This window comes from Trichosurus vulpecula, chromosome 9 (assembly GCF_011100635.1).
Source record: "Trichosurus vulpecula isolate mTriVul1 chromosome 9, mTriVul1.pri, whole genome shotgun sequence".
In the NCBI taxonomy this organism is placed as follows: domain Eukaryota; kingdom Metazoa; phylum Chordata; class Mammalia; order Diprotodontia; family Phalangeridae; genus Trichosurus; species Trichosurus vulpecula.
The window spans coordinates 60,046,873-60,069,030 of record NC_050581.1 but is presented as its reverse complement, the minus strand read 5'-3'; the positions used below and the strand labels follow the sequence as shown (position 1 = coordinate 60,069,030).

The window sequence follows — 22,158 nt, the reverse complement described above, 5'->3', positions numbered from 1 at the left end:
ACCCATAATTTGAAAATTAGCCTGGTTAAAATTTTTAAGTCAGGTAACAGGCATTTATTAAACATTTACTATGTGCCAGATACTGTGCTAAATTAAACATAAATACAAAGAAAGACACTGTCCCTACCCTTAAGACGCTCACATTCTAATGTGGCAGACAACATGTAAATGTCTCCTTCTCTTGGTATCCCAACCCAAAAACTCTGGGAGCTGAAGGAAGGGAAGGTTATATATGACTAGGGCACTCCTTTTCTGGAGCCATCTACCCCCTAGGAAGAAAAACCAGGGCGACTCTGGATGAGAGTAACATCAGGTTAGTCTTGGGGAGTCAGAGGAAACTCTGACTGGCCAGTAGCAGACCTAGAGTGCTCAGTCGGATAGGTTTCCTGAAGAACAGTGAGTTAGTCTTCCAGTAACTTCCCAGATGTGCCTTTTGACCCAGCCTACCCTTATCCTGGGGGTGGCTTTTCCTCATCAATATGGTTTTAGCCCTTGGCCTCAAGCTCTTCTTACTACAGAGGAAGTCGCATCTGAGGTCCCTAAGCAAAACTCTGAGTAAACATTTCCCAAATGGGAAATGGCAGGGTGGCATGTTGAGAAGGGATGATCTTGGGCACTCTTTGGCGAAGCAGCCAGAGGGCCTGTCAGGAAACCCTCCATTCAGATCTCCCCTCAGACCCCATGGAGCCCTTTGTCTCACCTCTCTGACTTCCTCATCTATAAAGTGGGGATAATAATATCACCTACCTCAAAGGGTTGTTTTGAGAATCAGAATAGTATATGTAAGGTACTTTGTTTGCACACCCTGAGGCTCTATAACATTTAATTATTATTCTTATTAATCATGGCAAATATTCTCTAGGAGAGCAGTACACATCATACATATATTGTGTTCCCATGTAGACTCTGCCGATCCAGTGGAATGGGAAAACAAGGAGACCTAGGTTCTAGTCCTGGTTCTTCCAGGACCAGATGTGCACCCTTAAACAAGTGGCTCCCCTTCCCCCTGGGCCTCATCTGCCAAATGTAGATGGCAGCATCTAATCTAGAAGGTTGTTTTAAGGATAGAATGATATTATAGATTTGAAAATTTTTCCAACAATAAAAGCTTCTATACAACTCTGAGGGATTATTTTTATTTTGTTCCGCTTCCAGTGCCTCATACAGTATTGTCTCAAGCCTCCCTACCACCTCTCTACCCAAACAACACAGAGGTCCTGAGCGACTTCTAGTTTTTCTTTATTGGAGTTTGGTGTTAAATTCAAGTCTGTGTCTAAATGCCTTCTCAGCCCTTCATCTCTTCCTCCAGTGATTGGAACACAACTTCCCCATTGTGATATTCACAGGATATTCGAAGGGAAAGTATATCTTACCTGTATGTCTTTCCTTCCCAGCCATGCTATGAGCTCCCCAGAGTCAGGGATTATGTCTTCTCCTGCTTCCCCCGCAGCACAGGGGTGGTGGGACATAGGAGGCATGCAGTATAGTCTGACTGATTGGCCCTGGATTAAATGGGGGGCACATCGAAGAAAGGATGTCATGTGCCAGGCACTGTGCTAAGCACTTTTTACAAATATTACCTCATTTGAATACTCACAAAACGACTTCCTCTTGAAGCCTAGGACTTGTTGTATGAATAAGGGAACAATGCCTGAAAATTAATCCAACTACATGATTTTAGCATGGCTACTAATGGGTAAATTCTCCCTTCTCAAGGTTTCTATAACCTACTCTCTAGCTTTAGCCTGGGAAAGGGGAAAGTGTACAGGTTTTACAGTAGTATATGTGGGGAAAAAAATCTAGAAGTTTTAGGTGACCATAAGCTCAATGTGAGCCAGAAGTATGCTAGAACAATCAAAAAATATCTCTTTTGGCTGCATTAATGGAAGCATAGTACCTAGATTGAGGGAGATCATGGATATACCATACTCTCTCCTAGTCAGGCCACAATTGTAATATTATATTTAATCAGTCAGTCAACAAGCATTTATTAAGTACCTTCTATATGCCAGGCACAGCACTAAGTTTGGGCATACAAAGAAAGGCAAAGGACAGTCCCTGCTCCCATCCCAATGAGCTCATAGTCTAATGAGCTCCTCAGTCTAATGGAATCCACATCTTAGGAGAACCCTGACAAGCTAGAGGAGGGAGAAGACCAAGATGGTAAGGAAACTCAATATTGAGTCATACAAGGTTGGAGGAACCAAGGACACTTATTTACCTTGGAAAGGTAAAACTTTGTGGGGGGATACGTAATAGTTTGAGTGTTTGCAGGATTGTATAAAAGGTCCATCTCTATTTTTTTCTAGAGCTCACTGTCCTTCTGGTAGATTTAGACTAACAGGGGTGGGAACCCCAAGTACTTGATGCCACATGTGGCCGTCTAGGTCCTCAAGTGCAGCCCTTTGACTGAGTCCAGACTTCACAGAACAGATCTGGATTTCATTAAAGGGCCACACTTAAGGACCTAGAGGGCCACATGTGGCCTTGAGGCCTCAGGTTACCCACCCCTGGACTAGGGGTTGATATCCTACCACTGTCAGACACTTGCAAAGTCTCCAGCCCAGGTTCTTAGACCTTACTGACCTCTGTCAGTGTCCTAGGAATTCCAGCTGCTTCTTGCAGTGGATTCAGAGAATCTTGCCTTTGGCTCCACTGCTTTCTTTTTTCCTTTTTTTATGTGGATCTTTTTTTTTTAATTTTTATTCATTTTGAACTTAAATACAGAAAGCTAAAAAAGGACATTTCTATGTACATAGCACAGAACAAAAAGAGGATTCAATGTAAAACCATGAATTTCCATTTCAACATTGGCTTTTTTTTAAAAACTATTATAAATATTACACATTATTTTTGAAGATAACTGCTTTTCTATGTTTCCTTCGAAGTTTTCTTTTGTTCTTTGCTATTCATTTTATTGTTTTTTCTCCCTCTCTCCACACCCTGCCCTAGACACAAATATGTGTATATCTGCAAAACCATACTATACGTACTTCTCTTTATCAGTTCTTTCTCTGGATGTGGCTAGTATCTTCCTTCACATGTCCTTTGTAGTTGATTTGAGTACTTGTAATACTCAAAATGACTGAGTCATTCAAAGTTGTTTTTAGAACTTGCTGTTACTCTATACAACATTCTCTTGATTCTGTTTGTTTCACTTTTATTTCATGCAAGTCTTTACCTATTATTCTAAAATCAACCAGATCTGTATTTCTTATAGAGCCATAGTATTCCATCACAATTATTCCATTTCACTTAAATTGTTAAATTTACTGGCAAAATAATTGGGCAAAACAACTCCTTATAATTGCTTTCATCTTCTTTCTAAAATTCCCAAACTACTGAGTCCCATCTCAGTACATTTCCTGAATCTTTCTAGTCTCTGAGCATTTTAGCCAACCCAAATTCAGAGTGCTGTCACAGCTAATCCCTAATTAACCTTCCCTCTTCTGCTACTGCTACCATAACTGAGTGTCTGGCTTTGGCATCTTCTGTCTCTTTTCCTTCTGCTACCCTTACTATTCAAATTATAAGATTGTTTCCAGAGTTTAGGCACTTAATACATGCTAGCTGACTGACTGACTGTTTAGAAGGGAAAATGATATATTCTCTTTTCGAAGATAATATTAAGATTATTAGAAATACATATAAAGGGAATTTACCCCCTCCCAGACTAGATGGCATTTATTTTGTCTTTGCTTTCCAGGGTCTGTCCATTACCTCCCTAGGACTACCCACACTGTAGCCTTTACTCTCTCTTGACCCCAGAAGAAAGTAGAGTCCTTGTAATCAAAATATTCCCATGCCATTTTGGGGGGTTCATTCACTTGAGTTCCCTGAATCAAACTTAGTGGCTAAATCTACAATTCAGGGTCATTCTCAACCAATCAAGAATCCTCTTGATTGCATGATGGTTTAAGGGGTTCCACCTACATTCCTACTTAATCATTGGCTATTTAATGACCACTGCAGTGCCTGGCATGTCATCTATGCTCAGCAAACATTTGTTGAATGAATAAAATTACACTAAGCAGAGCTGCCCAACAGTAGAATGGCCTCTCTTGAGAATTAGTGAGTTCCAAGACAAAGGGAGTGATTAAGCCAAGATGGGCTGATTACCTGTCTAGGATATTGTAGGAAATATTCAGTTATAGATTTACAACTGAAAGGGACTTTAGAGGTCCTATTATCCAATCTCCTTATTTTATAGATAAAGAAACAGCCCCAGAGAAATCAAGTGATAGCCATGATCACTAAGGTAGAGCTGGTATTCAAACCCAGGTCATCTGACACTGAATCCAGTGTTCCTTCTATGCTACCCCAAATGCCTTCATTGGTAGGGATGGTGTAGTAAACTTTTTCCAGGACCTCATCTAACTCTTAAGATTCTGCAAGTCCATGATGACAACTGATGAGAAAGTAGGTCAATTCATACATCACTTCTCTGGTTAGGAAAAGGCAGTTTCACATATTGTTTAACAGCAAGGATGTCATCAAGCTCCCAGGGAGGGTTAGAAGAGTGAGGAGTAGAGCAATCAGTAAAACCAGAGTGGATTTATCAGGACCAGGGTTTAGACAAGAGAAGGCCAAGGAGTGTATATTGTAATTTTTTACAAAAGAGGGGAAATTGGGAAGAGATTGTATCCCCCAAACCCATGTCCAGGCAGGAGTTCTAAGCCTTGGGGTACCAAGCTCCTTATAGCAGCAAAGGAAAAGAGGGAACTGTGGCATTGCATCATCGGTCATTGAAAAGTATCATGTGTTTGAAGGAGTGGGGTAGGAAGTAATGGTGGTAGTTCTGTTTTCCTCTCCTCTTTCTCAGTGTGGAGGAAGCTGATCTAGGATGAGATATTTAGGGGTTTGATTGTGAATAGAGAAAGGAAGGTCAGTGGGACAAAATCAAAATGAGAGAAGAGAATTTGAAGTGTACTCTATGTCACCAGCTAGGATCTGGGCATGGGAAAACAGACTGTCAGGAATTAGTTGTCAAAGGAGGAAGTTTATCATGAGACAATCATGGCCAGCAATGGGAGGAGGGGAGGGAGGAAGGGATCTGCATGTGTACATGCACTGGTGTGTGTGTTCCAGATATATATATTCCATTTGAGTTTGTTGAATAAAACTGCCCAGTGATAGGGGAGACCTTCTAGCTTTGTATCTATCAGTCCTGGCTCTGACAAGCCCCTTTTCTACCTCAGTTCAGCCACAGGCTTTAAGGGAAAAAGCTGCTTCATTCCCTGGCACAGAGACCTGAAGTCATTTAGCAGACTTCTTCAGGCTAGACTAGTCTCTCATCTCTTGCTGAGGTGGGACAACAGGAAGAACCCCCAGAAACCAAGACAATAAGACATCAAAACCCTCACCAGAATTGAGATCCCCATAGGAAGATCCTAAAACAGACAGTTTTCCTTAGAATCATTCAAACAGTATTTATTTAATGCTTCAATAAGCATGAACTCAAGGTTTAGACCCTGGGTTGAGGCTCTCAGTGTAATTCTCACAGGCAAATATCAAAAGGTGCTATGCCCCACTTACCCTTGTAGCTGTGAAAATGCAGCATGGCTTCAAAAGTGTTCAGCCACAATTATCTTAAAAGACCACAGGATGGAGATGTGACTCCATGAAATTCCTCCTCTCTTTGTCTATGTTTTCCTTTTTTCCCATTGTTCCTTCTCCCCATAATCTCATAATTGACCAATATATTAACTTGAATTGTATTTGTCAATGTTTATTCTATGGGCTGCCATGGCCAAAGAAGTCGTTAACCTCTTGTCACCTTTCTGGAGAGAAGCCTTTCCTTACCTCACTGTGGGTTCTGTCAAAGGAGGAAGAATAGAATTTTTTGTTTTTCTAGAAAAGAAAGTTGATTGATAGACACAGATAGATAGAAAGATAGACAGACAGACAGATAGACAGGCTGACCTATCGTTTCAACAATCTGTCTAGCAGCTGCTGTGGGGGGAGTAAACCAACAACAACCAGCTCACAGAATGCTGCAAGCCCAGGTTCTTTTGGTCTGCTTTACTAAGGAAAGCAACATTAAGGGGTTAACAAGCTTACTTTAATTCAGCATACAAATACCATTCACTTAGTTCAGGGGAAAAAGCCAGCACCCTGAACTTCAGAGCAAATACAAACAAATTACAAACATCGACAGACAGGCCAAATACAATTCATAGTTACCAACATCTAAGTTCAGCCTGGGAGGGCCAGCCCAGAGTCATGAGCACCACCACTGCTGTGGGTAAGAGCTCCAAAAAATAGAAAGCCAACCCCTGGTTTTATATCTTTTTCAGGGTCAAGGGTGAGTCACACATGCGACTCACCCACATGACCTAAAATTGTCACAAAGAGGCGACTTTAAACCCACGTGGTCTAAAAGCCTCTGATGTCCCAAACATGTCACTCAAACCCATGTAAACTAAGCTTTCCCCTGAGGCAAGGAGGTCATCAAGGACTCCTAATTTAATCAAGGAGATAAAGACCAAACTCTTTAAGGGCACTTGGTTGAACTAAATGCTAATAGCCCATCTTGATTGCCAACACACCTGTCTGTATATTCATATACATCTACATCCCTCTGTGTCTTTCCTAAGAGGCAGTGGCCCCTAAGAAGTAGTAATGATTACAACAACAAAAATAGTTTTAAAGCTTACTGAACTCTTTACATTGTATTATCCCATTTAATCTTGTGAGGCAGACAACGTAGATAGTATTACCCTCATCTTACAGGTGAGGAAACTGAGGATCTGAGAACTTACATAACTTGCCTGTGAGCACGCAGACAGTAACCATTCAGCTTGGGACTTGGGTCTCCCCTGACTCCAAGTCCAGAGCTCTTTCTGCTAGACCTAATTAAGTGAATCAGAGCAGTTAACCGTATGTATTAAAGCGCCTTTGCATCTTTCTCTTGAACATCTGTGTGTGAATGTAGGTATCCCTGAGTGAGTTAGTGTTTGTGTATGAGCATGTCACCATCTATATATTTTTGTATGTCTCTGCATGTTGTGTGTGTGTGTGTGTGTGTGTGTGTGTGTCCGTCCCCTGAGGATGGAATTACAAGCAATCCCAGATGAGGATCCCGCAGTATGGTTATGACTCTGTAGAAAGAGGTACTAATATGCAACCACAATAACCAACAGAAAATTCTTTCTATACATTTTTACATATATCAACCCTGTGAAGTAATTTCCATGGCTACTGGCATCTCCAATGATAAGGGGAACAGGAGAGCATCCTTATCTATGTCCCCATGAGCCACACAGACTAACATTTGGAAATGATGTAGTTAGGAACATATGAAACAGGAAAAGAACCCTCCCCACTGTACATCTTGAATACTCCCTTAGCTGTAGAATAAATATTACAGTGCATTACACTAGTTGTGCTCAAGCATGTAAATTCACAAAAGTTAAGTGTTTAAAAAAAACTTGGAGGGATAGCTAGGTGGCTCAGTGAGTAGAGCACCGGCCCTGGAGTCAGGAGGACCTGAGTTCAAATGCAGCCTCAGACACTTGACACTTACTAGCTGTGTGACCTTGGGCGAGTCACTTAACCCCAATTGCCCTGACTTCCCCCTTGCAAAAAAAAATTTGCGAAGTAGCAGCATTAAACAGCAAATGATAAAATAGAAAGGTGATGAGAAAAGCACCCTGGAGTAGAAGACAGGAAAATAGTAACAAGGGAAGGAAGATAGGAAGGAGTGAGCAGTGAAGCAAGTTAGAGATCTGGAAGGTCAGTGTTACTGTGTTCCCCATTTTACTGAAGCTGAGAGACTAAGTGACTTCCCAGGTCTAAGGCAGGATTAGAAGCCAGGTCTTCCAGATTCTGAGTCCACCACCCTATCCATGGCATCATTGAGCCAATGACCAAGAAGCCTCTAGAATAAGGCTTCTTTTTTTTCACTTAATAGTATTTTATTTTTTCCAATTACATGTAAAGATAGTTTTCAGCATTCACTTTTGTAAGATTTTGAGTTCCAAATTTTTTTTCTCCCTCCTTCCCCTCCTCCCTTCCCAAGATGGCAAGCAATCTGATATAAGCTATACATGTACAATCACATTAAACATATTTCCACATTAGTCACGTTGCAAAAGAAGAATCAGAATGAAAGGGAAAAAACACAAGAAAGAAAAAGAAAAGAGAAAATAGTATGCCTCGATCTGCATTCAAATCTTTCTCTGGACGTCGATAGCATTTCCCACTAGGAATCTTTTGGAATTGTCTTAGATTGTTGTATTGCTGAGAAGAGCTAATTCTGTCAAAGTTGGTCACCACACAGTGTTGCTGTTACTGTGTGCAATGTTCTGGTTCTGCTCACTTCACTCAGCATCAGTTCATATAAGTCTTTCCAGGTTTTTCTGAAATCTACCTGCTCATTGTTTCTTATAGCACAATAGTATATTCCATTACATCCATATGCCACAACTTGTTCAGCCATTCCCCAATTGATGGGCATCTCCTCGGTTTCCGGTAGAATAAGGCTTCTTAACTGTGTGTCATGGATCACTTGGGCAGTTTGGTGAAACCTGTGGATTCCTTCTCAAAACATTTTTTAAGTGTATAAAATAAAATGCATGAAGTTACACAAGAAAACAAATTATATTGAAATGTAATTATTAGAATATTTTTTAAAAGATCTGTATTTTGTTTTCTTAAAAGAGAGCCCACACTAAATCTTGAAGACTGGGAAAAACTGTTGAAAGATAAACATACAACATATGTGGTATTATTGGTCTCTTAAACATCGTACTTAAGTTCCAAAAGCTGGGATGATGAATGTTTTTGAGGATACTCTTATTGTCTACTTTTCCATCATAGCTACTTGGTTCCCCATTAGAGCCAGTAACATTTGTTGTCGAAGACTGGTCTGAATTTCTCTTTCTTTTTGGAACAATTAACAGAAGATGGATGAAATTTCCTAGACAAAGAATATTGAAAGTATCTATTATATTTTGAAACTCAAGGGAGGTCAAGCCTGTAAGTTTGCATTAATCTTCAAAAAAAGTACATAAAGCTGAATCTAGGTCCTCGCAGAACATGTTTTATTCTCTCAGGAATAGACCCCTGCAAAGGAGAACAAAGGCACAAGTATGAACTCTACCCCATATTCCCTGTAGCTATATACAGACCCCTTAGGCCTCAGGTTCAGACTCCTGCTTTAAAGAGAGTGAGTTCTGGCTCAGGGAGCCAGGTCAAGAAGGATCTGGGATGTGGGCTAGGACTTGGAGAACACAGGGGACAGCTCAAGACTGTGATGGCACAAGGCCTACTGCATTTGGAATTAAACCATACTTGTTCTAATCTTGGCTTATTACCTGTGTAACTTTAGACACTTCCCATCACTGAGTCTCAGTTCCCTCACCTGTAAAATGACAGTATTAGACTAGGTGATCTCTGGTCCCTTCCAGCTCTAAGTCTTGTGATCCTAGGATCCTTCCAGATCTTCTTGCCCTGAGAATGGGGCAGGGTTCTACGTATAGATAAGAAGGTTAGGTGTGGTGGGAAGCTGCGTGTGCCCCTCACTTCTGGCAAGGTGACATTGGATTCCTTTTCTCTCTTTCTCTGTCTCTCCAGGTGCCAGGCCTTCCTGATGAGATGTGTCCTGCCCCAGAGGGCTCCGGGGGCAGTATCTGGGGCCATTGATGCCCTCAGCCGAACTTTCCAGAATGGATAGTCCCCCCAAGCTGACGGGAGAAACCCTCATCGTCCACCATATTCCCCTGGTGCATTGCCAGGTTCCTGACAGGCAGTGCTGTGGGGGTGGAGGTGCGGGCAATGGAAGTACAAGGACCAACCCCTTCTGTCCACCTGAATTGGGCCACCCTGACAGAGACCTGACACAGGCTGACTCTCTGCTCTACAGTAGAGTGCTGCCTGCCTCAGGGGGTGCTGTTGGGCCTGGGGATGGTCCTAAAAGCAGGAGCAGAGATGGGAGAGGTCCTGGAGTTCCCAAGCGGCACAACCCCTTCCTAATGAAAGAGGGTGAGCCAGAAGACCCATATGGAGATTGCGACAGTTCAACCCAACAGTCCTTTCACCTACATGGGGGCGGACAGCCCCCCTTTCAGCTGGCACCACTTGGCCCCAGAACGGGGAAACCCTGGGGAGCCACAAACAGTCGAGCTGGAGTGGTAGAAGGACAGGAGCAGGAGCCTGTGAGCAGTTCAGAAGCACAGAAATGCAGTCATGGGCATCACTGTCCCCCAGACCTGGAGGCAGAGACCATGGAGTTGGATGAGGGGGGTGGCCCTGGGGCCAGTGACAACTCTGGTTTTTCCTTTGATCAGGAGTGGAAACTTAGCTTAGATGAGTCCCCAAGGAACCCAGGTGCCCGAGCCTGTGGCTGTTCAGGCTCAGGATCCCGCCATTGTCGTTGCAGTAGCACATCCAGCCAGTCAGAGGTGGCTGACCAGTCCATGGGCTATGTTAGCGATTCTTCCTGCAACAGCTCAGATGGTGTATTGGTCACCTTCAGTGCCCTCTACAACAAGATGCATGGTCATTCCCGTGCCAATCTCAACTCTGCCCCTCTGTCCTGCAGCGACTCTTCCTTCTGTAGCCACTCAGACCCTGGAGCCTTCTACCTGGACCTGCACCCCTCCCCAGCTGAGTCCAAGATGTCCTGTGAGTCCCATCACCCTGACAGTGGGGGTGGAGATGAGGGCTGTGGCTGCCCTCATGCCTCCTCCCCTGAGCTAGATGCCAACTGCAACTCCTACCGCCCACACTGTGAGCCCTGCCCGGCTGCAGCTGACCTCACCGCCTGCTTCCAGAGCCAGGCCCGCCTTGTGGTGGCCACACAGAACTACTACAAACTTGTCACCTGTGACCTGTCCTCACAGTCCTCACCCAGTCCTGCTGGCTCCTCCATCACCAGTTGCTCAGAAGAACACACAAAGAGCAGTCCTGGCCCAGTCTCAGGCCAACCCACTGAATACTACCTATTCCAAAAGCCAGAGGCCCAAACAGAGGAACAAAAGGCCAAGAGTTCTCCAGCAGAAGTGGGATCTGGGACGGGCCCCGATTTGATAGAGGGACAGGTATATGTCAACGTGTCTCCTCCCAACCTCAGCAGTGGGCGCCAGCGTTCTCGTAGCTATGACCGAAGTCTTGAACGAAGCCCCCCAAACCGGCTGGGCTCCCTGGAGCGCATGCTGAGCTGCCCTGTTCGCCTGAGTGAGGGACCCTCCTCGCTGGCTGGGCCTGGCTCCCCACCCAGACGCGTCACCTCCTTTGCTGAACTGGCCAAGGGACGAAAAAGAGGTGGAGGCTCAGGTTCACCTCCCTTGCGGTTGAGCACTGGCGACTCCTCCCTGGAGTTCTCACCCATCCCTGAGGCCCATCGGGATGGGGCAGGCCCACTGGATGAAGGTGCCCGCTGTAGCCACAGCCTACCATCTCTTCCCCTCGGGCTCTGCCTGGACCCCAGCAGCCTGGAAGCCCAAGCTGACCAGGGCTGCAGGGATGGCCTCCAGCAGGGTCCCCAATCCAGTGAGTTGCAACCCACCAGTTATGGAGCTACTGGGCAGGCACCCCTGGCTCTTTTGATGGAGCCAAGTTCTCCTTTCCCAGGGATCCCAGCCAGCAGCCATGCACAGAGGGATATAAGAGCTAGAGCTGACGGTAAGGATTGGGTAACCTAGATGAACCACAGCAAGCTGGGATGCCAGATGCCAATACATTGGGAGACCATTCCTGGCTATGTCTGTGGAATGCCTGAATAGATTCTGGAGTAGAGGGAAAGGGTGGATTACTCTAGGAAAATTAAGAATTTTGAGGACTCTCCAATTCAGAAGTATTATAAAGATTCTGAGGTAGGAGGTACCATGGGAGAAACACAGCATGTATAAAATACATTTTCTACACTGTCTATTGAGGGACATAAGACCAACACATATGAGACAGTTAGATAAGAATACCTTATTAAATTAACAAGTTTCCAAATGCATTCGGAGAAGAAACAAACTGGTGTGAGGGAATCAGAAAGGTCTTCCTAGAGAAGATAGGACTTGAGCTTCACTTTGAAGGAGGTAGGTATAGGGATTGGATAGGCAGATAGGCTGGATAGAGGGCGTTCCTAGCTCAGGGTACATAAACTAAGGTACAGAAGTGAAAATAACCACAACATGCAACCTTCAGGAAAACACTGAAGAAACTTGACTGGAGTGGAGTGGAGGGCACATATTGGAAAGCAGGTGAAATTAAGTTGGATAATTAAGGGTAAAATAAGATTATGGAGGGCCTTGAAACCATGGGTGAGAAGTTTAGACGTGATGAAGCAGGCAATAGGCAGTCAACATAGGTACTTAAGCAGGGCTGTGCCATGATGAAAGCAATGCCTTAGCATTGAAGCACAGTCTGGATTAGAGCAGGGGTTCTTAACCTTTCTTGTGTCATGGACCCCTTCTGGCTGGCCATTGAATGCCTATGGACTTTAGCCTTCTTAGAATAATGTTGTCAAATGCATAAAATAAAATGCATATTAATACAAAAGAAACTAATTATATTAAAATACAGTTATCAAAATATTTTTTAAAAATTCACAGATCTCAGGTTAAGAATACTTAGATTAAATGAAGAGTCAGCCTGACGCAAAATTGTTGTTTGTCTTCATAGTTTGACTGCCTTCCTTTTTCACTCTTCTGCCTCCTCTCCTCTCACTACCTTTGTTCAGGCACCCAGCCCTCTGGCTGCCCCAACCACCCCTATTTTGGCACCCTTCCCGTAATACTCCATACTCCAAAATCATCCCCTCCCTTCTCCCAACACCTCATCTAAACTCCTAGTCCTTCAGAATAGCTGACTCAGCTAGTTCTTTGGAGGAAAGCTTATCACTGTGTGACCTTAACAATCCACTGCTCCTCTCTGGGTCTCAGTTTCCCCCTTGGCATAATGAGGGCATTGGATTAGAGAATCTCTAAGACCTAGCTAAATTCTGTTATATTAGTAAACAAATTCATATCAGTGAATAATAACTTGATGTATTAGCTCTGCCAGCAGCATTTACGTTTTTAAAGTCCTTGTTAACTCAAAACAAAAAAGGAAGCCCTAATGGTAGAAGGGTGACTTTCCAAAATTCTTCAGATCACAACATTATCACAAGTTATCGTTATCTTTATGTAAGAATGACTCTGACTAGAGCAGGGAGATCCTGGAGGTAGGGAAACCATTAGTATGATAATCCATGCAGAAAGTGGAGAGGGCCTAACATGTTTCATAGGTACAGTCTAATAATGATATAGCAGTTGTAAAGTACATTATAGTTTGCAAAGCACTTTACAAATGTTAACGGATTTTATCCTAACAACAATGCTAGGAAGTAGGTGCTATTATGATCCCCATTTTACAGATAAGGAAACTGAGGCAGAGGCTCAGTGACTTGCCCAGGTTCACACTGCTACTAAGTATCTGGGGCTGGATTTAAATTCAGATCTTCCTAATTCCAAATCCAGCGTTCTATTCATTGTGACACTTGTATGCCTATGATTGTAAGATTTATCATTTGTATGGAGTGGCAGTACTATTGACAGACAACGAAGGCCAGAGACGGAGCTAATTTGGAGGGAAATGTAGAGAATTCACTTTGGATATCCTGAAGTCATATGTTCATAGTATCTAAATCTGGAAGGGGCATCAAAGATCCCGTAGTCCAGACTTCTCCCTTATCTCACAGATGAGGAAGCCGAGTCTGAGAGGGGTCACAGTAGTAGTAGAAGTAGCAGAGCTGAGATTGAGGTCCTTTCAATCCAAATCCAGAGTTGTTCTTGCTGCACCATATTGCCTTAGAGGTAGTAAGTACCTTTCTAAGTCTGAAATGATGGCAAAACACACAAATGAAAAAGTCTGGCATTCAGACCACTAGACACATTTGAAGTAGGTCCTTTGATCATTGAGTGCAACTGTTGTCCCAAGAGTCTTGAGCCCCGAAGAGCCACCCTGATCCTTGGAGCTACTCCCATGCCTCTCTAAGGCAACACTTGTTTCTCAGACTCTAAAACTGTGCTGCTGCCCAAAACTGTGTCTTAAAAGTTAGGAATATTTAACAATCCATGAAACACTTGGCCCAGGGCACGTACAGTATGGCTAAAGATAGAATTTTTTTTGGTTCAGTTGTGTCCCACTCTTTGTGACTTCATGAACCGTACTGTCCATGGGGTTTTCTTGGCAAAGATACTGGAGTGGATTAAGGCAAACAGGTTAAGTGACTTAACCCAGGGTCACACAGCTATTGAGTGGCTAAGGTCAGATTTGAACTCAGGTCTTCCTGGTTCCAAGCCCAGCACTTTATTCACTCAGCCACCTAGCTGCCTCCTTAGAGATATATACATATACACAAAGTATAAAGAACAGGCAGAATTTTTCAATGACCTGTATTCAGTACATTTGTCTTTCTTCCATGGCCAAGTAATTTCTAGGCCCAAAATGTGAACTGGTGTCCTTCCTAGAAGAGAAGGTAAAAGGGCTTAAAGAACTGTTCTCCATTCTCCACAGAAAAGGATCTGAAGAGACAGAAGGTAACATTAGCTTGTGTCAGAAAATTAGAGGATGGAAAAATGTGACGGAAGAGAAAGGAAAGAACATTGGAAGCTAAGTGGTAGACATTAGCTTCTGCCCAAAGAAAAAGCTTGCTTCTCTGAGGAGGAAGCAGCTACTTGTCCTCTAAGGCATAATGATAGGAATCCAATGACACTATTAGATCATCTATAAAGAGTGAGAGGAAGAAACAAGCAGTGGTGACTGGTGACTCCCTGCAAAGGTAAAATGAGGCAGCTCTATGTCTGCCTGATAGTAAAAGGATCCACTGTTTTCTCTCACTGTATATTCAAGATGCAGGAGAAAACCATCCAAGACTTGTCCAGTCAGCTGACAACTTCCCACTACTGGTGATCGATGTAGGCACAAATGGTGCTGCCAGAAGGAATGTTGGAATCATTGCTAATGATCATGAAGTCTTGGGCAAGAAACTGTAGACTTTATGAACACAGGTAGTGTTTTGATCACTTCTACATAATCGTAGAAGACAAGGACTTCATAAGAGAAAGGGAGATTTAAGTTAAGTAATTGGTGTCTGAGAATAGGATTTTAATTTCTAGGCCACAGCTTGAAATGATAAGCTTTTGTCCAGGGAGGGAGTATGCATATGCATACAAGGACTAAGATTATCTCTGGCTAGAGTCTGTGAATCTAATCAAAGGGACGTTAAACTAGTTTGGTATTTCTGCCAAGCTAGATCCTCTAGAGGAAGACTACAATATAAGAAAAGTGGAGACGCCTAAGAATTCATAGGAAATAAAATGCAAGAGAAAGTAACCAAGCTCATGGTCTAAGATTCCAACACACAAGTGTAAAATATGAGTGAAAAAAGATAAACTAGAGCTCTCAATGTGAGGAAACAAACTTGGCCTCATATAATGAGACTTGGTTAGGGTGAGAGCCATGGCCAGAATATGGCTCTGTGAAGGTATGCCCTATTCCACATAGTAAAGTTTAAGAGGAAAGTCAAGTAGCAATAGAATTTTAAGAAATTGGACTCTTGTGAGGAAAAAAAAATCAGGAACCATAAGGGGACAGCCTAATGGAAAGCATTTGAGTGAAGAGCAATGGAGGCAAAAATAGAAATGTCATTGCCATTGGAGGATATTAGAGCAGAGAAGAAAAATAGACAAGTTGTAGACACATTGCAAACCTGGCATAGAGGCATTATATCATAGTGAAGGGGGAGGAAGGGTGGTGGTTCAGTTATTCAGAAATTGCTAGTGTATTTTTCTGCCAAAAGAAGAGATAATTTCCTGGTTTGTCTTAATGATCATTTCGTACTTCAGAAGTTGCAGGAACCAATCAGAGAACTGCTATTCTAAACCTGACTCTCGCCAGCAAGGAAGAAATGGTTGTTGAAGTAGATGCTGTGAAAACTTTGGGAGGGAAATTAACTACTGTATCACTGCATTTGTGAGAATGAGAGGAAATTCAAGCATGTATCCTAAATTCTGGGAGGCTGTATTTCTAAAAGCGTTCAGCAGAAGGATAGGTAGGATACTATGAACTAAAAGTCCACAAGGCAACCAGCCCAGGAAAAATGAAAAGCTCTCGATAATGAGATTCTAAAGACAAAAACAGTTCAATGGAGTTGAAAAGGAGGGCAGGGTTGTCTAAAGATACCAGTGTGTGGGTGCTTAGAGAATTCATCAACCAATATACACTTAAAATAGATAGAAGATGAAAGCAAGGGCTAGTAACAGGATAGTTTTGTTTTTTAATAACTACTGGGAGCAAGAGAAAAGGTTTAGGAACAGTGCTCCTGGTAGATGTGATGATGACAATAGCTATTAGTGAGAAGGGCAGATTACTAAATTCTCATTCTGCTTCTGTTTTCTCATCCGAGGAGAATAGTCTTTGGAATTTGAAGGACAGAGGAAAAAATGATTAGCAGGAGTAGAAACCCAAAATAAGTGAGGAGTTGGTCAGAAGGTGTCTAGCTGCCCTCATTGCAACCCCAGGTCCATAGGAACTACTTCTTGGGTTAGGAAAATGAAGAGGCTGGAAATGAAGGGAACAGGCATTTATTAAGCACCTACTATGTGCCAAGCATCATGCTAGGTGTTTTACAAATATTTAATCCTCACAACAACTCTGCGAAGTAGGTGCTATAATAATCCCCATATTACAGTTGAGAAAATGGAGGCAGACAGGTTGAATGACTTGCCCAGGGTCATACAGCTAGTAAGTATGTGAGGCTGGATTTGAAACCAGCTCTTCCAGATGCCAGGCCCAGCACTTTTCACTGTACCACTGCTTCATAGATGATTACTGAAATGCTTTTGATGATTTTGAACAATATTGGAAAACAGAAGAGGTTCCAAAGGTCTGGAGAAGAGGGTGAAGTCTGCAAATTTCTATTGCTGGAAGAATTCTAGAACACATTGTAGAGGAAATGTATTAAGACCCCGGTAAGATATTTCTGAATCCTCTGTTGTGTCTCCTTCACAGTACTTGACAAAGCTAGCTCTTTATTATAAACAAATTTAGCTCTTTGATAAGATATAAACTTGCCTTCCTCCTAACCGCCCTTCACTTAAGGCCTTGTTAAGGCTGGTGATGGTGTTATGGCTAGAAACACACCTGAGCTGCGTATGCCCTACTTGACTTTCAAAAGAAGACTGGCGAGAGATGTGGAGAATCTGAGCCGAGAAATATTGAGAGGAAAGGGACTGCACATAGAGACTCGTGTTCCATCGCCAGCAGTGGCGCAGTGACCCAGAGGAGTTCCCAAACTAGCAGCTGTAAGAACTCAAGCCTCTAGCAGTGGCATGGCACCAGTAGAGCACAAGAGATATTCCTGGGCCCAAAGAAGTTCTTGGATAATCCTGAATCCCTGAACCAAACAGAGGAGTATCAGGGGACAGGACCATGATGTGGAAAAGTAAACTAGAACAATGTTATGTAGACTGTGCAAGTCCAAGAAAAGAGATCAGCTCCACATTGAGTTATGGAGGAGGTAAACTCACCAGATGAGACCTCAGCCTGGCCTAGGAATGGTGTTGTCTAGGAACCCTTCTTCTGGTTCCAAGAGTTTTGATCTAATTCTTTTCCAAAAATTCTTCCATCTCTCCACCACTGTTTCTGTGTTCTCCCAGTTCCAAGTTTCTGTAGCTGCCAGTCTGGCCCAGGAACTCCTCAGTGTCTTGCCACTGCCTCCATCTAACACTGTATCTGCGACCATGTGGTTACCTAGAGATAGTTCAGAGATGTGCAGACTTCCTCCCCCTCTAGGGCTAGCTGATAGCATAGATAGCTGGATTTGAGAGTGGTTGAATAACTAGGCCTAAAGAAACTAAGTGAATAATAATAGTTCAGTGCCAACTTGAGTATCTGTAGTTGACCCCGTGCTGTGTAACATTATGTCAGTTGCTTGAATAAAAGCATAAATGGCTTGCTCACAAAATTTGCAGAAGATATAAAGCTAAGAAGATCAATTGATATGTTAAATGACAAGCTAGAATATTGAACTAACTCTCACAAGATGAGATTTAATATGAATAAATATGAAATCAGAAAAATCTGCTTCATAGTCCAAAATGGAAGAGCACTGAGTCTCTCTGTGTTGTCCTGCTCTCGACATCTCATGTCTGATTCTCCGCATTTGTCTCTCTGGCTTTGCTTTTAAGGGCCAAGTCTGAAGCTCAGACTATAACTAGCCATGACCCTATCAGTCTTAATATGTTGTTAAAGGGGCAAGGAGAGCATATAATGCTAGGTGGATTTATACTTTATCAAAGAGCTAAACTAATTTTAATAAGGAGTTAACTTTGTCAATAGATTAACACCTTGTAGGGATTTCAAAGGGATTCAGAAAAGCCTTACCAGGTTCCCCTTAGTCATGATTAAAAGGGATGATTCATGATAAATAGAGATACAAGTAGATAAAACATGTATTAAGTGTTTACTATGAGCCAGGCACTAGACTGAGTTCTGGGGATACTAATAAAAGCCAGCAAGACAGTCCTTGTCCTTGAGAAGTTTATATTCTAATGATAATGCATAAAGGCCATCTGCAAAGGGGAAGGGATATGTGAGTGTTGTCAAAGTTTTGAAATAGTGTCTGAGAAATGGAAGCCTAGTTCTGGGCAAGATAAGGTAATAGTTTACCTTTTGGATCCTAGTGTCACAAAGGCAGAGTTACTGGTGGGCTGAAGGGAGGGAGGAAGGAAGGAAGGCAAGGAGGAGATATGCTGAAATGCAGCAGAGAGCATGGTTTGAAAATGATTGCCCAAGAAGTGATATCTAGGACTGGAAAAGAAAGTAGTGATCGCTAAAAGCCAGAAGGACTTCAAGTGCGGCCATGCCGGATTATCCCTACCTCTTTTTTGGGGGAGGCGGGGTGGGAAAGGCAGTTGGGGTTTAGTGACTTGCCCAAGGTTACACAGCTAGTACATGTGTCAAGTATCTGAGGCTGGATTTGAATTCAGGTCCTCCTGACCCCAGCACTGGTGTTCTACTCACTGCACCACCTAGCTGCCCCTCCCCACCTCTTTTTTTGACAGGATTATTTGACTAGTAATCAGGGAAACGCTAGAGCATATAGATTTTAGCAAAGTATTTTATGAAGTCTTTTATTCTTTTCCAAGATAAGATGGGAGGATGTGGGTTAGATGATATCACAATTAGGTGAATTTAAACTAGTTGAATGGCAAGACCCAAAAAGTAGCAATTAATTGTTCGGTGTCCACTTGGAAGACCTGGGTTTAGATCCTACCTCTGATACATACCAGCTGTATGATAGAAGCAAGTCACTTAATCACCCAGTGATCTAGGCAACTCTCTAAGACTGAGGTGCTGAGGAGGTGCTGCCGCCTTGCATTGATAACAGTTTCTCCATGCAGAGTTACTTACACCAATAAAATCACAGGTCCAGTCCCTATCACTCTTCTCTAAATGGAAGAAGGTTTCTAGTGCAATGCCTTAGGGGTTTTCCATGTGAAAGAGGATTTGTTTTACTTGGTTCATGGGAGAAAAACTAGTAGTAGTGAGTAGAAGGTACAGAGAGGGAAATTTACCTCCTAACCCTGAAATTATGTGGTTTTTGTTTTTCACAAATGTGCAACACAGAAGTAAGCAGTTCTTTCATAGAAAAAGAGGACGACTAGTCCAAGAAGGGAAGGAAGAAGCAGAAGGCCAAGGGAAAAGGAAAGTCCAGGACAGGATCAGATCCCTTTGGATCTGTGCGATGCTATATGTAGGTATAATTAGGAGCTGTGAATGGCTGGAAGGTGGGAGGAGGAAAGGACCTGTGGTTGTCACTTTCCTGTGATGGAAGCAATCCTGCTTTTACATGGGAATAGTAGCCAAGATTATCTCATGGGTTTTTTCCATCCAAGTCCGTGAGTATGCCCGGGGTGGGAGGGGGCGGGGGGTGCAGAGAAGAGGGAAGGCTTCTGGGTTCTTAGTTGCTGGTCTGTTTCCCACTGGCATTAGGCACTAGGAATTAGGCCAATATAGAGAGCCTGCCTAACCCTGATAGGGCTGTGGGCATATTCTAGCTCATCACTCATTTCTGTCTGGGTACAATCTGTTCAGGGCCAAAAATTCAAGGTGAAACTAGACGGAGAAGCAGGGGATTCAAGCATAAGCCACTTGTGTTTACTTGAAAATTAGTGTCCTTCAGAATACAACATTAACCACTTTAGCCCTTCGTCCAGTTGATCAGCAGCCTCGTACTCGGTGCTATGGGTAATACAAAGAAACTTAAGACATTGTCTATGTCCTCAGGAAGTCTGTAATATATCTGGGAAGGTAAGAGACACACATAAAATAACAACAGTGAACAATGCAAGTATTATTAAATGCTAGATGATGTGTTTCATGCCCTAAGTCCTACAAGAGGTCAGAAAAAGGAGACATCTGTGAGGGCTGGAATAGTTTTCCCCTTCCTAGTTCCAGATACTTTCTTTGGTTCTCGAGGTTATGGTCATTTACCTCTCAGAACTGATCATCCAAAGCCCACTTTATACTTTGTTACACTATCATAAAACCTACAGTAATGACATATGATTTCCACTGACAGTAATTTGAGTTATTATAGCACAGCATACTATGTTCTCAGCGTTGTACTAAAGCTATGTATATTCAAAGAAGTATAAAGCACAGTCTTGCAGCCTAATACAAGCGCTAAGATAAATATGAGACAAGCTAACAATACATTATGGTACGTGGCTGGTACGGACAGAAAGGAATTCAGAGAAGGAAGTTGTTGTGACCTGGAATGACCATAGAAAGCTTCTCAGAGGAGGCAGGACGTAAGCCAAGAAATGAAGAATAGGTAGGATTTAGATAGGTTAGGAGCAGGGCAGTGAGCAGAGAATGAAATGAACAAAAGGCTAGAGGTGAGCGTGCATTTCAGAGAGAAGTAAAAGATGTATTTGGAGCACAGGGTTATAGAATGGCTTGAATGCCAGGATAAGAAATTTGGACTAAATCCTGTAGACAGTAGGGAGCCATTGAAAGTTTCTGAGCAGGGGATTGAAATGATCTGAGTGGTGTTTTAGGATAAAATAGGACATCAGCTGGAAGTCTAGCTACAGAGCACTTTGACTAGCATAGTTTATGAGGCATGAAGCTTCAGTGTCTTTCTCTGCTGCAAAATTGACTAGTTTAGATGCCAGAAAAATAAGTATTAATAAAAAATTGATTTTTACTAAATAATAATGAATATTTATTAAGTGCCAGGCACTATGCTAAGCACTGGTGTTATGCAGAAAAAACAAAAACAGTCCCTGCTCACAGGCTTCAAGACCAAAAGGAATTTGAATTGGGACCCCTGCCATGTCTGATGAGATTTCTAGTCTTCACTCTGAATTTGAGCCCTTAGACTATTCCTTTTGGCCCTGGTATGGCACCGACTTTACGCTGTTTTGTAATCACTGGCCATCCTGGAAAGTAAGATAGAGAACTAGATAGTCCCAAAGATTCTTTTCCTGAAATTGCCTCCTTGTCCCCTCTCCTAGAGGTTCTCAGGGCTACAATCCCTAAAAGTTATGCTGTTACCTCTTAACCCATTTCTCTGTTCTGTTCAGTTTGTCTGAAGAATTGTATATTTAGTAGCAGATTAAGACTGATTCTGCCTTGAATGAAAACCCCTGTAAACCCTGGGCCTAGTCTACAAGGGGCCAAATGGCCATGCAGGCAGGTGCACCATCACCGTCTTTGGAGCCCACATCAGTACTTCAGTTACCCCAATCTCTCCACCCCACCTCCAGGAAAATTCCTTTTCTTCTAATTTCAAGTTTTTTGGTATCCCCAGTTAGACCTCCCACTGAGTGCCTATTTCCTCCAGCTCTCACTCATTGCAGGGCACATAAATGATATTGTCAGTTTCTCCTAAAAGAGGAGTATTCTTCTGTCACAGTCTCATTCTGCTAAAATAATAACTGACATTTATGTAGCATATTAAATATATTATCTTATTTGACTCTTATAACAATCCTATGAGATAAATACCACAGGTATTATTCTCCCCATTCTGTAGATGAGAAAACCTTCACTCAAAGGGAGGTTGTGATTGGACCAGGTTTCACACACCTAGTAAGTGTCAGCAGTGAGATTCAAACTCAGGCCTCCACGCTGTGTCTCTAAGAGCAGAAAATCTGATTAATTCTTCAG

General features: G+C 42.7%; 1 protein-coding gene across 4 annotated transcripts in view; it reads left to right on the top strand.

The window, feature by feature from the left end:
* RUSC2 (RUN and SH3 domain containing 2) overlaps window positions 1–22,158 on the top strand; it is a 53,332-nt gene that overhangs the window by 20,487 nt on the left and 10,687 nt on the right. For 3 of the 4 annotated variants that reach the window (XM_036738374.1, XM_036738375.1, XM_036738373.1), the window contains one exon: window positions 9,577–11,625. In XM_036738374.1, the coding sequence (XP_036594269.1) occupies window positions 9,645–11,625 (1,981 nt within the window). In that variant the 5' untranslated portion in view covers window positions 9,577–9,644. The remainder of the gene's footprint in view (window positions 1–9,576; window positions 11,626–22,158) is intronic. The other variant, XM_036738376.1, reaches the window with a different exon arrangement.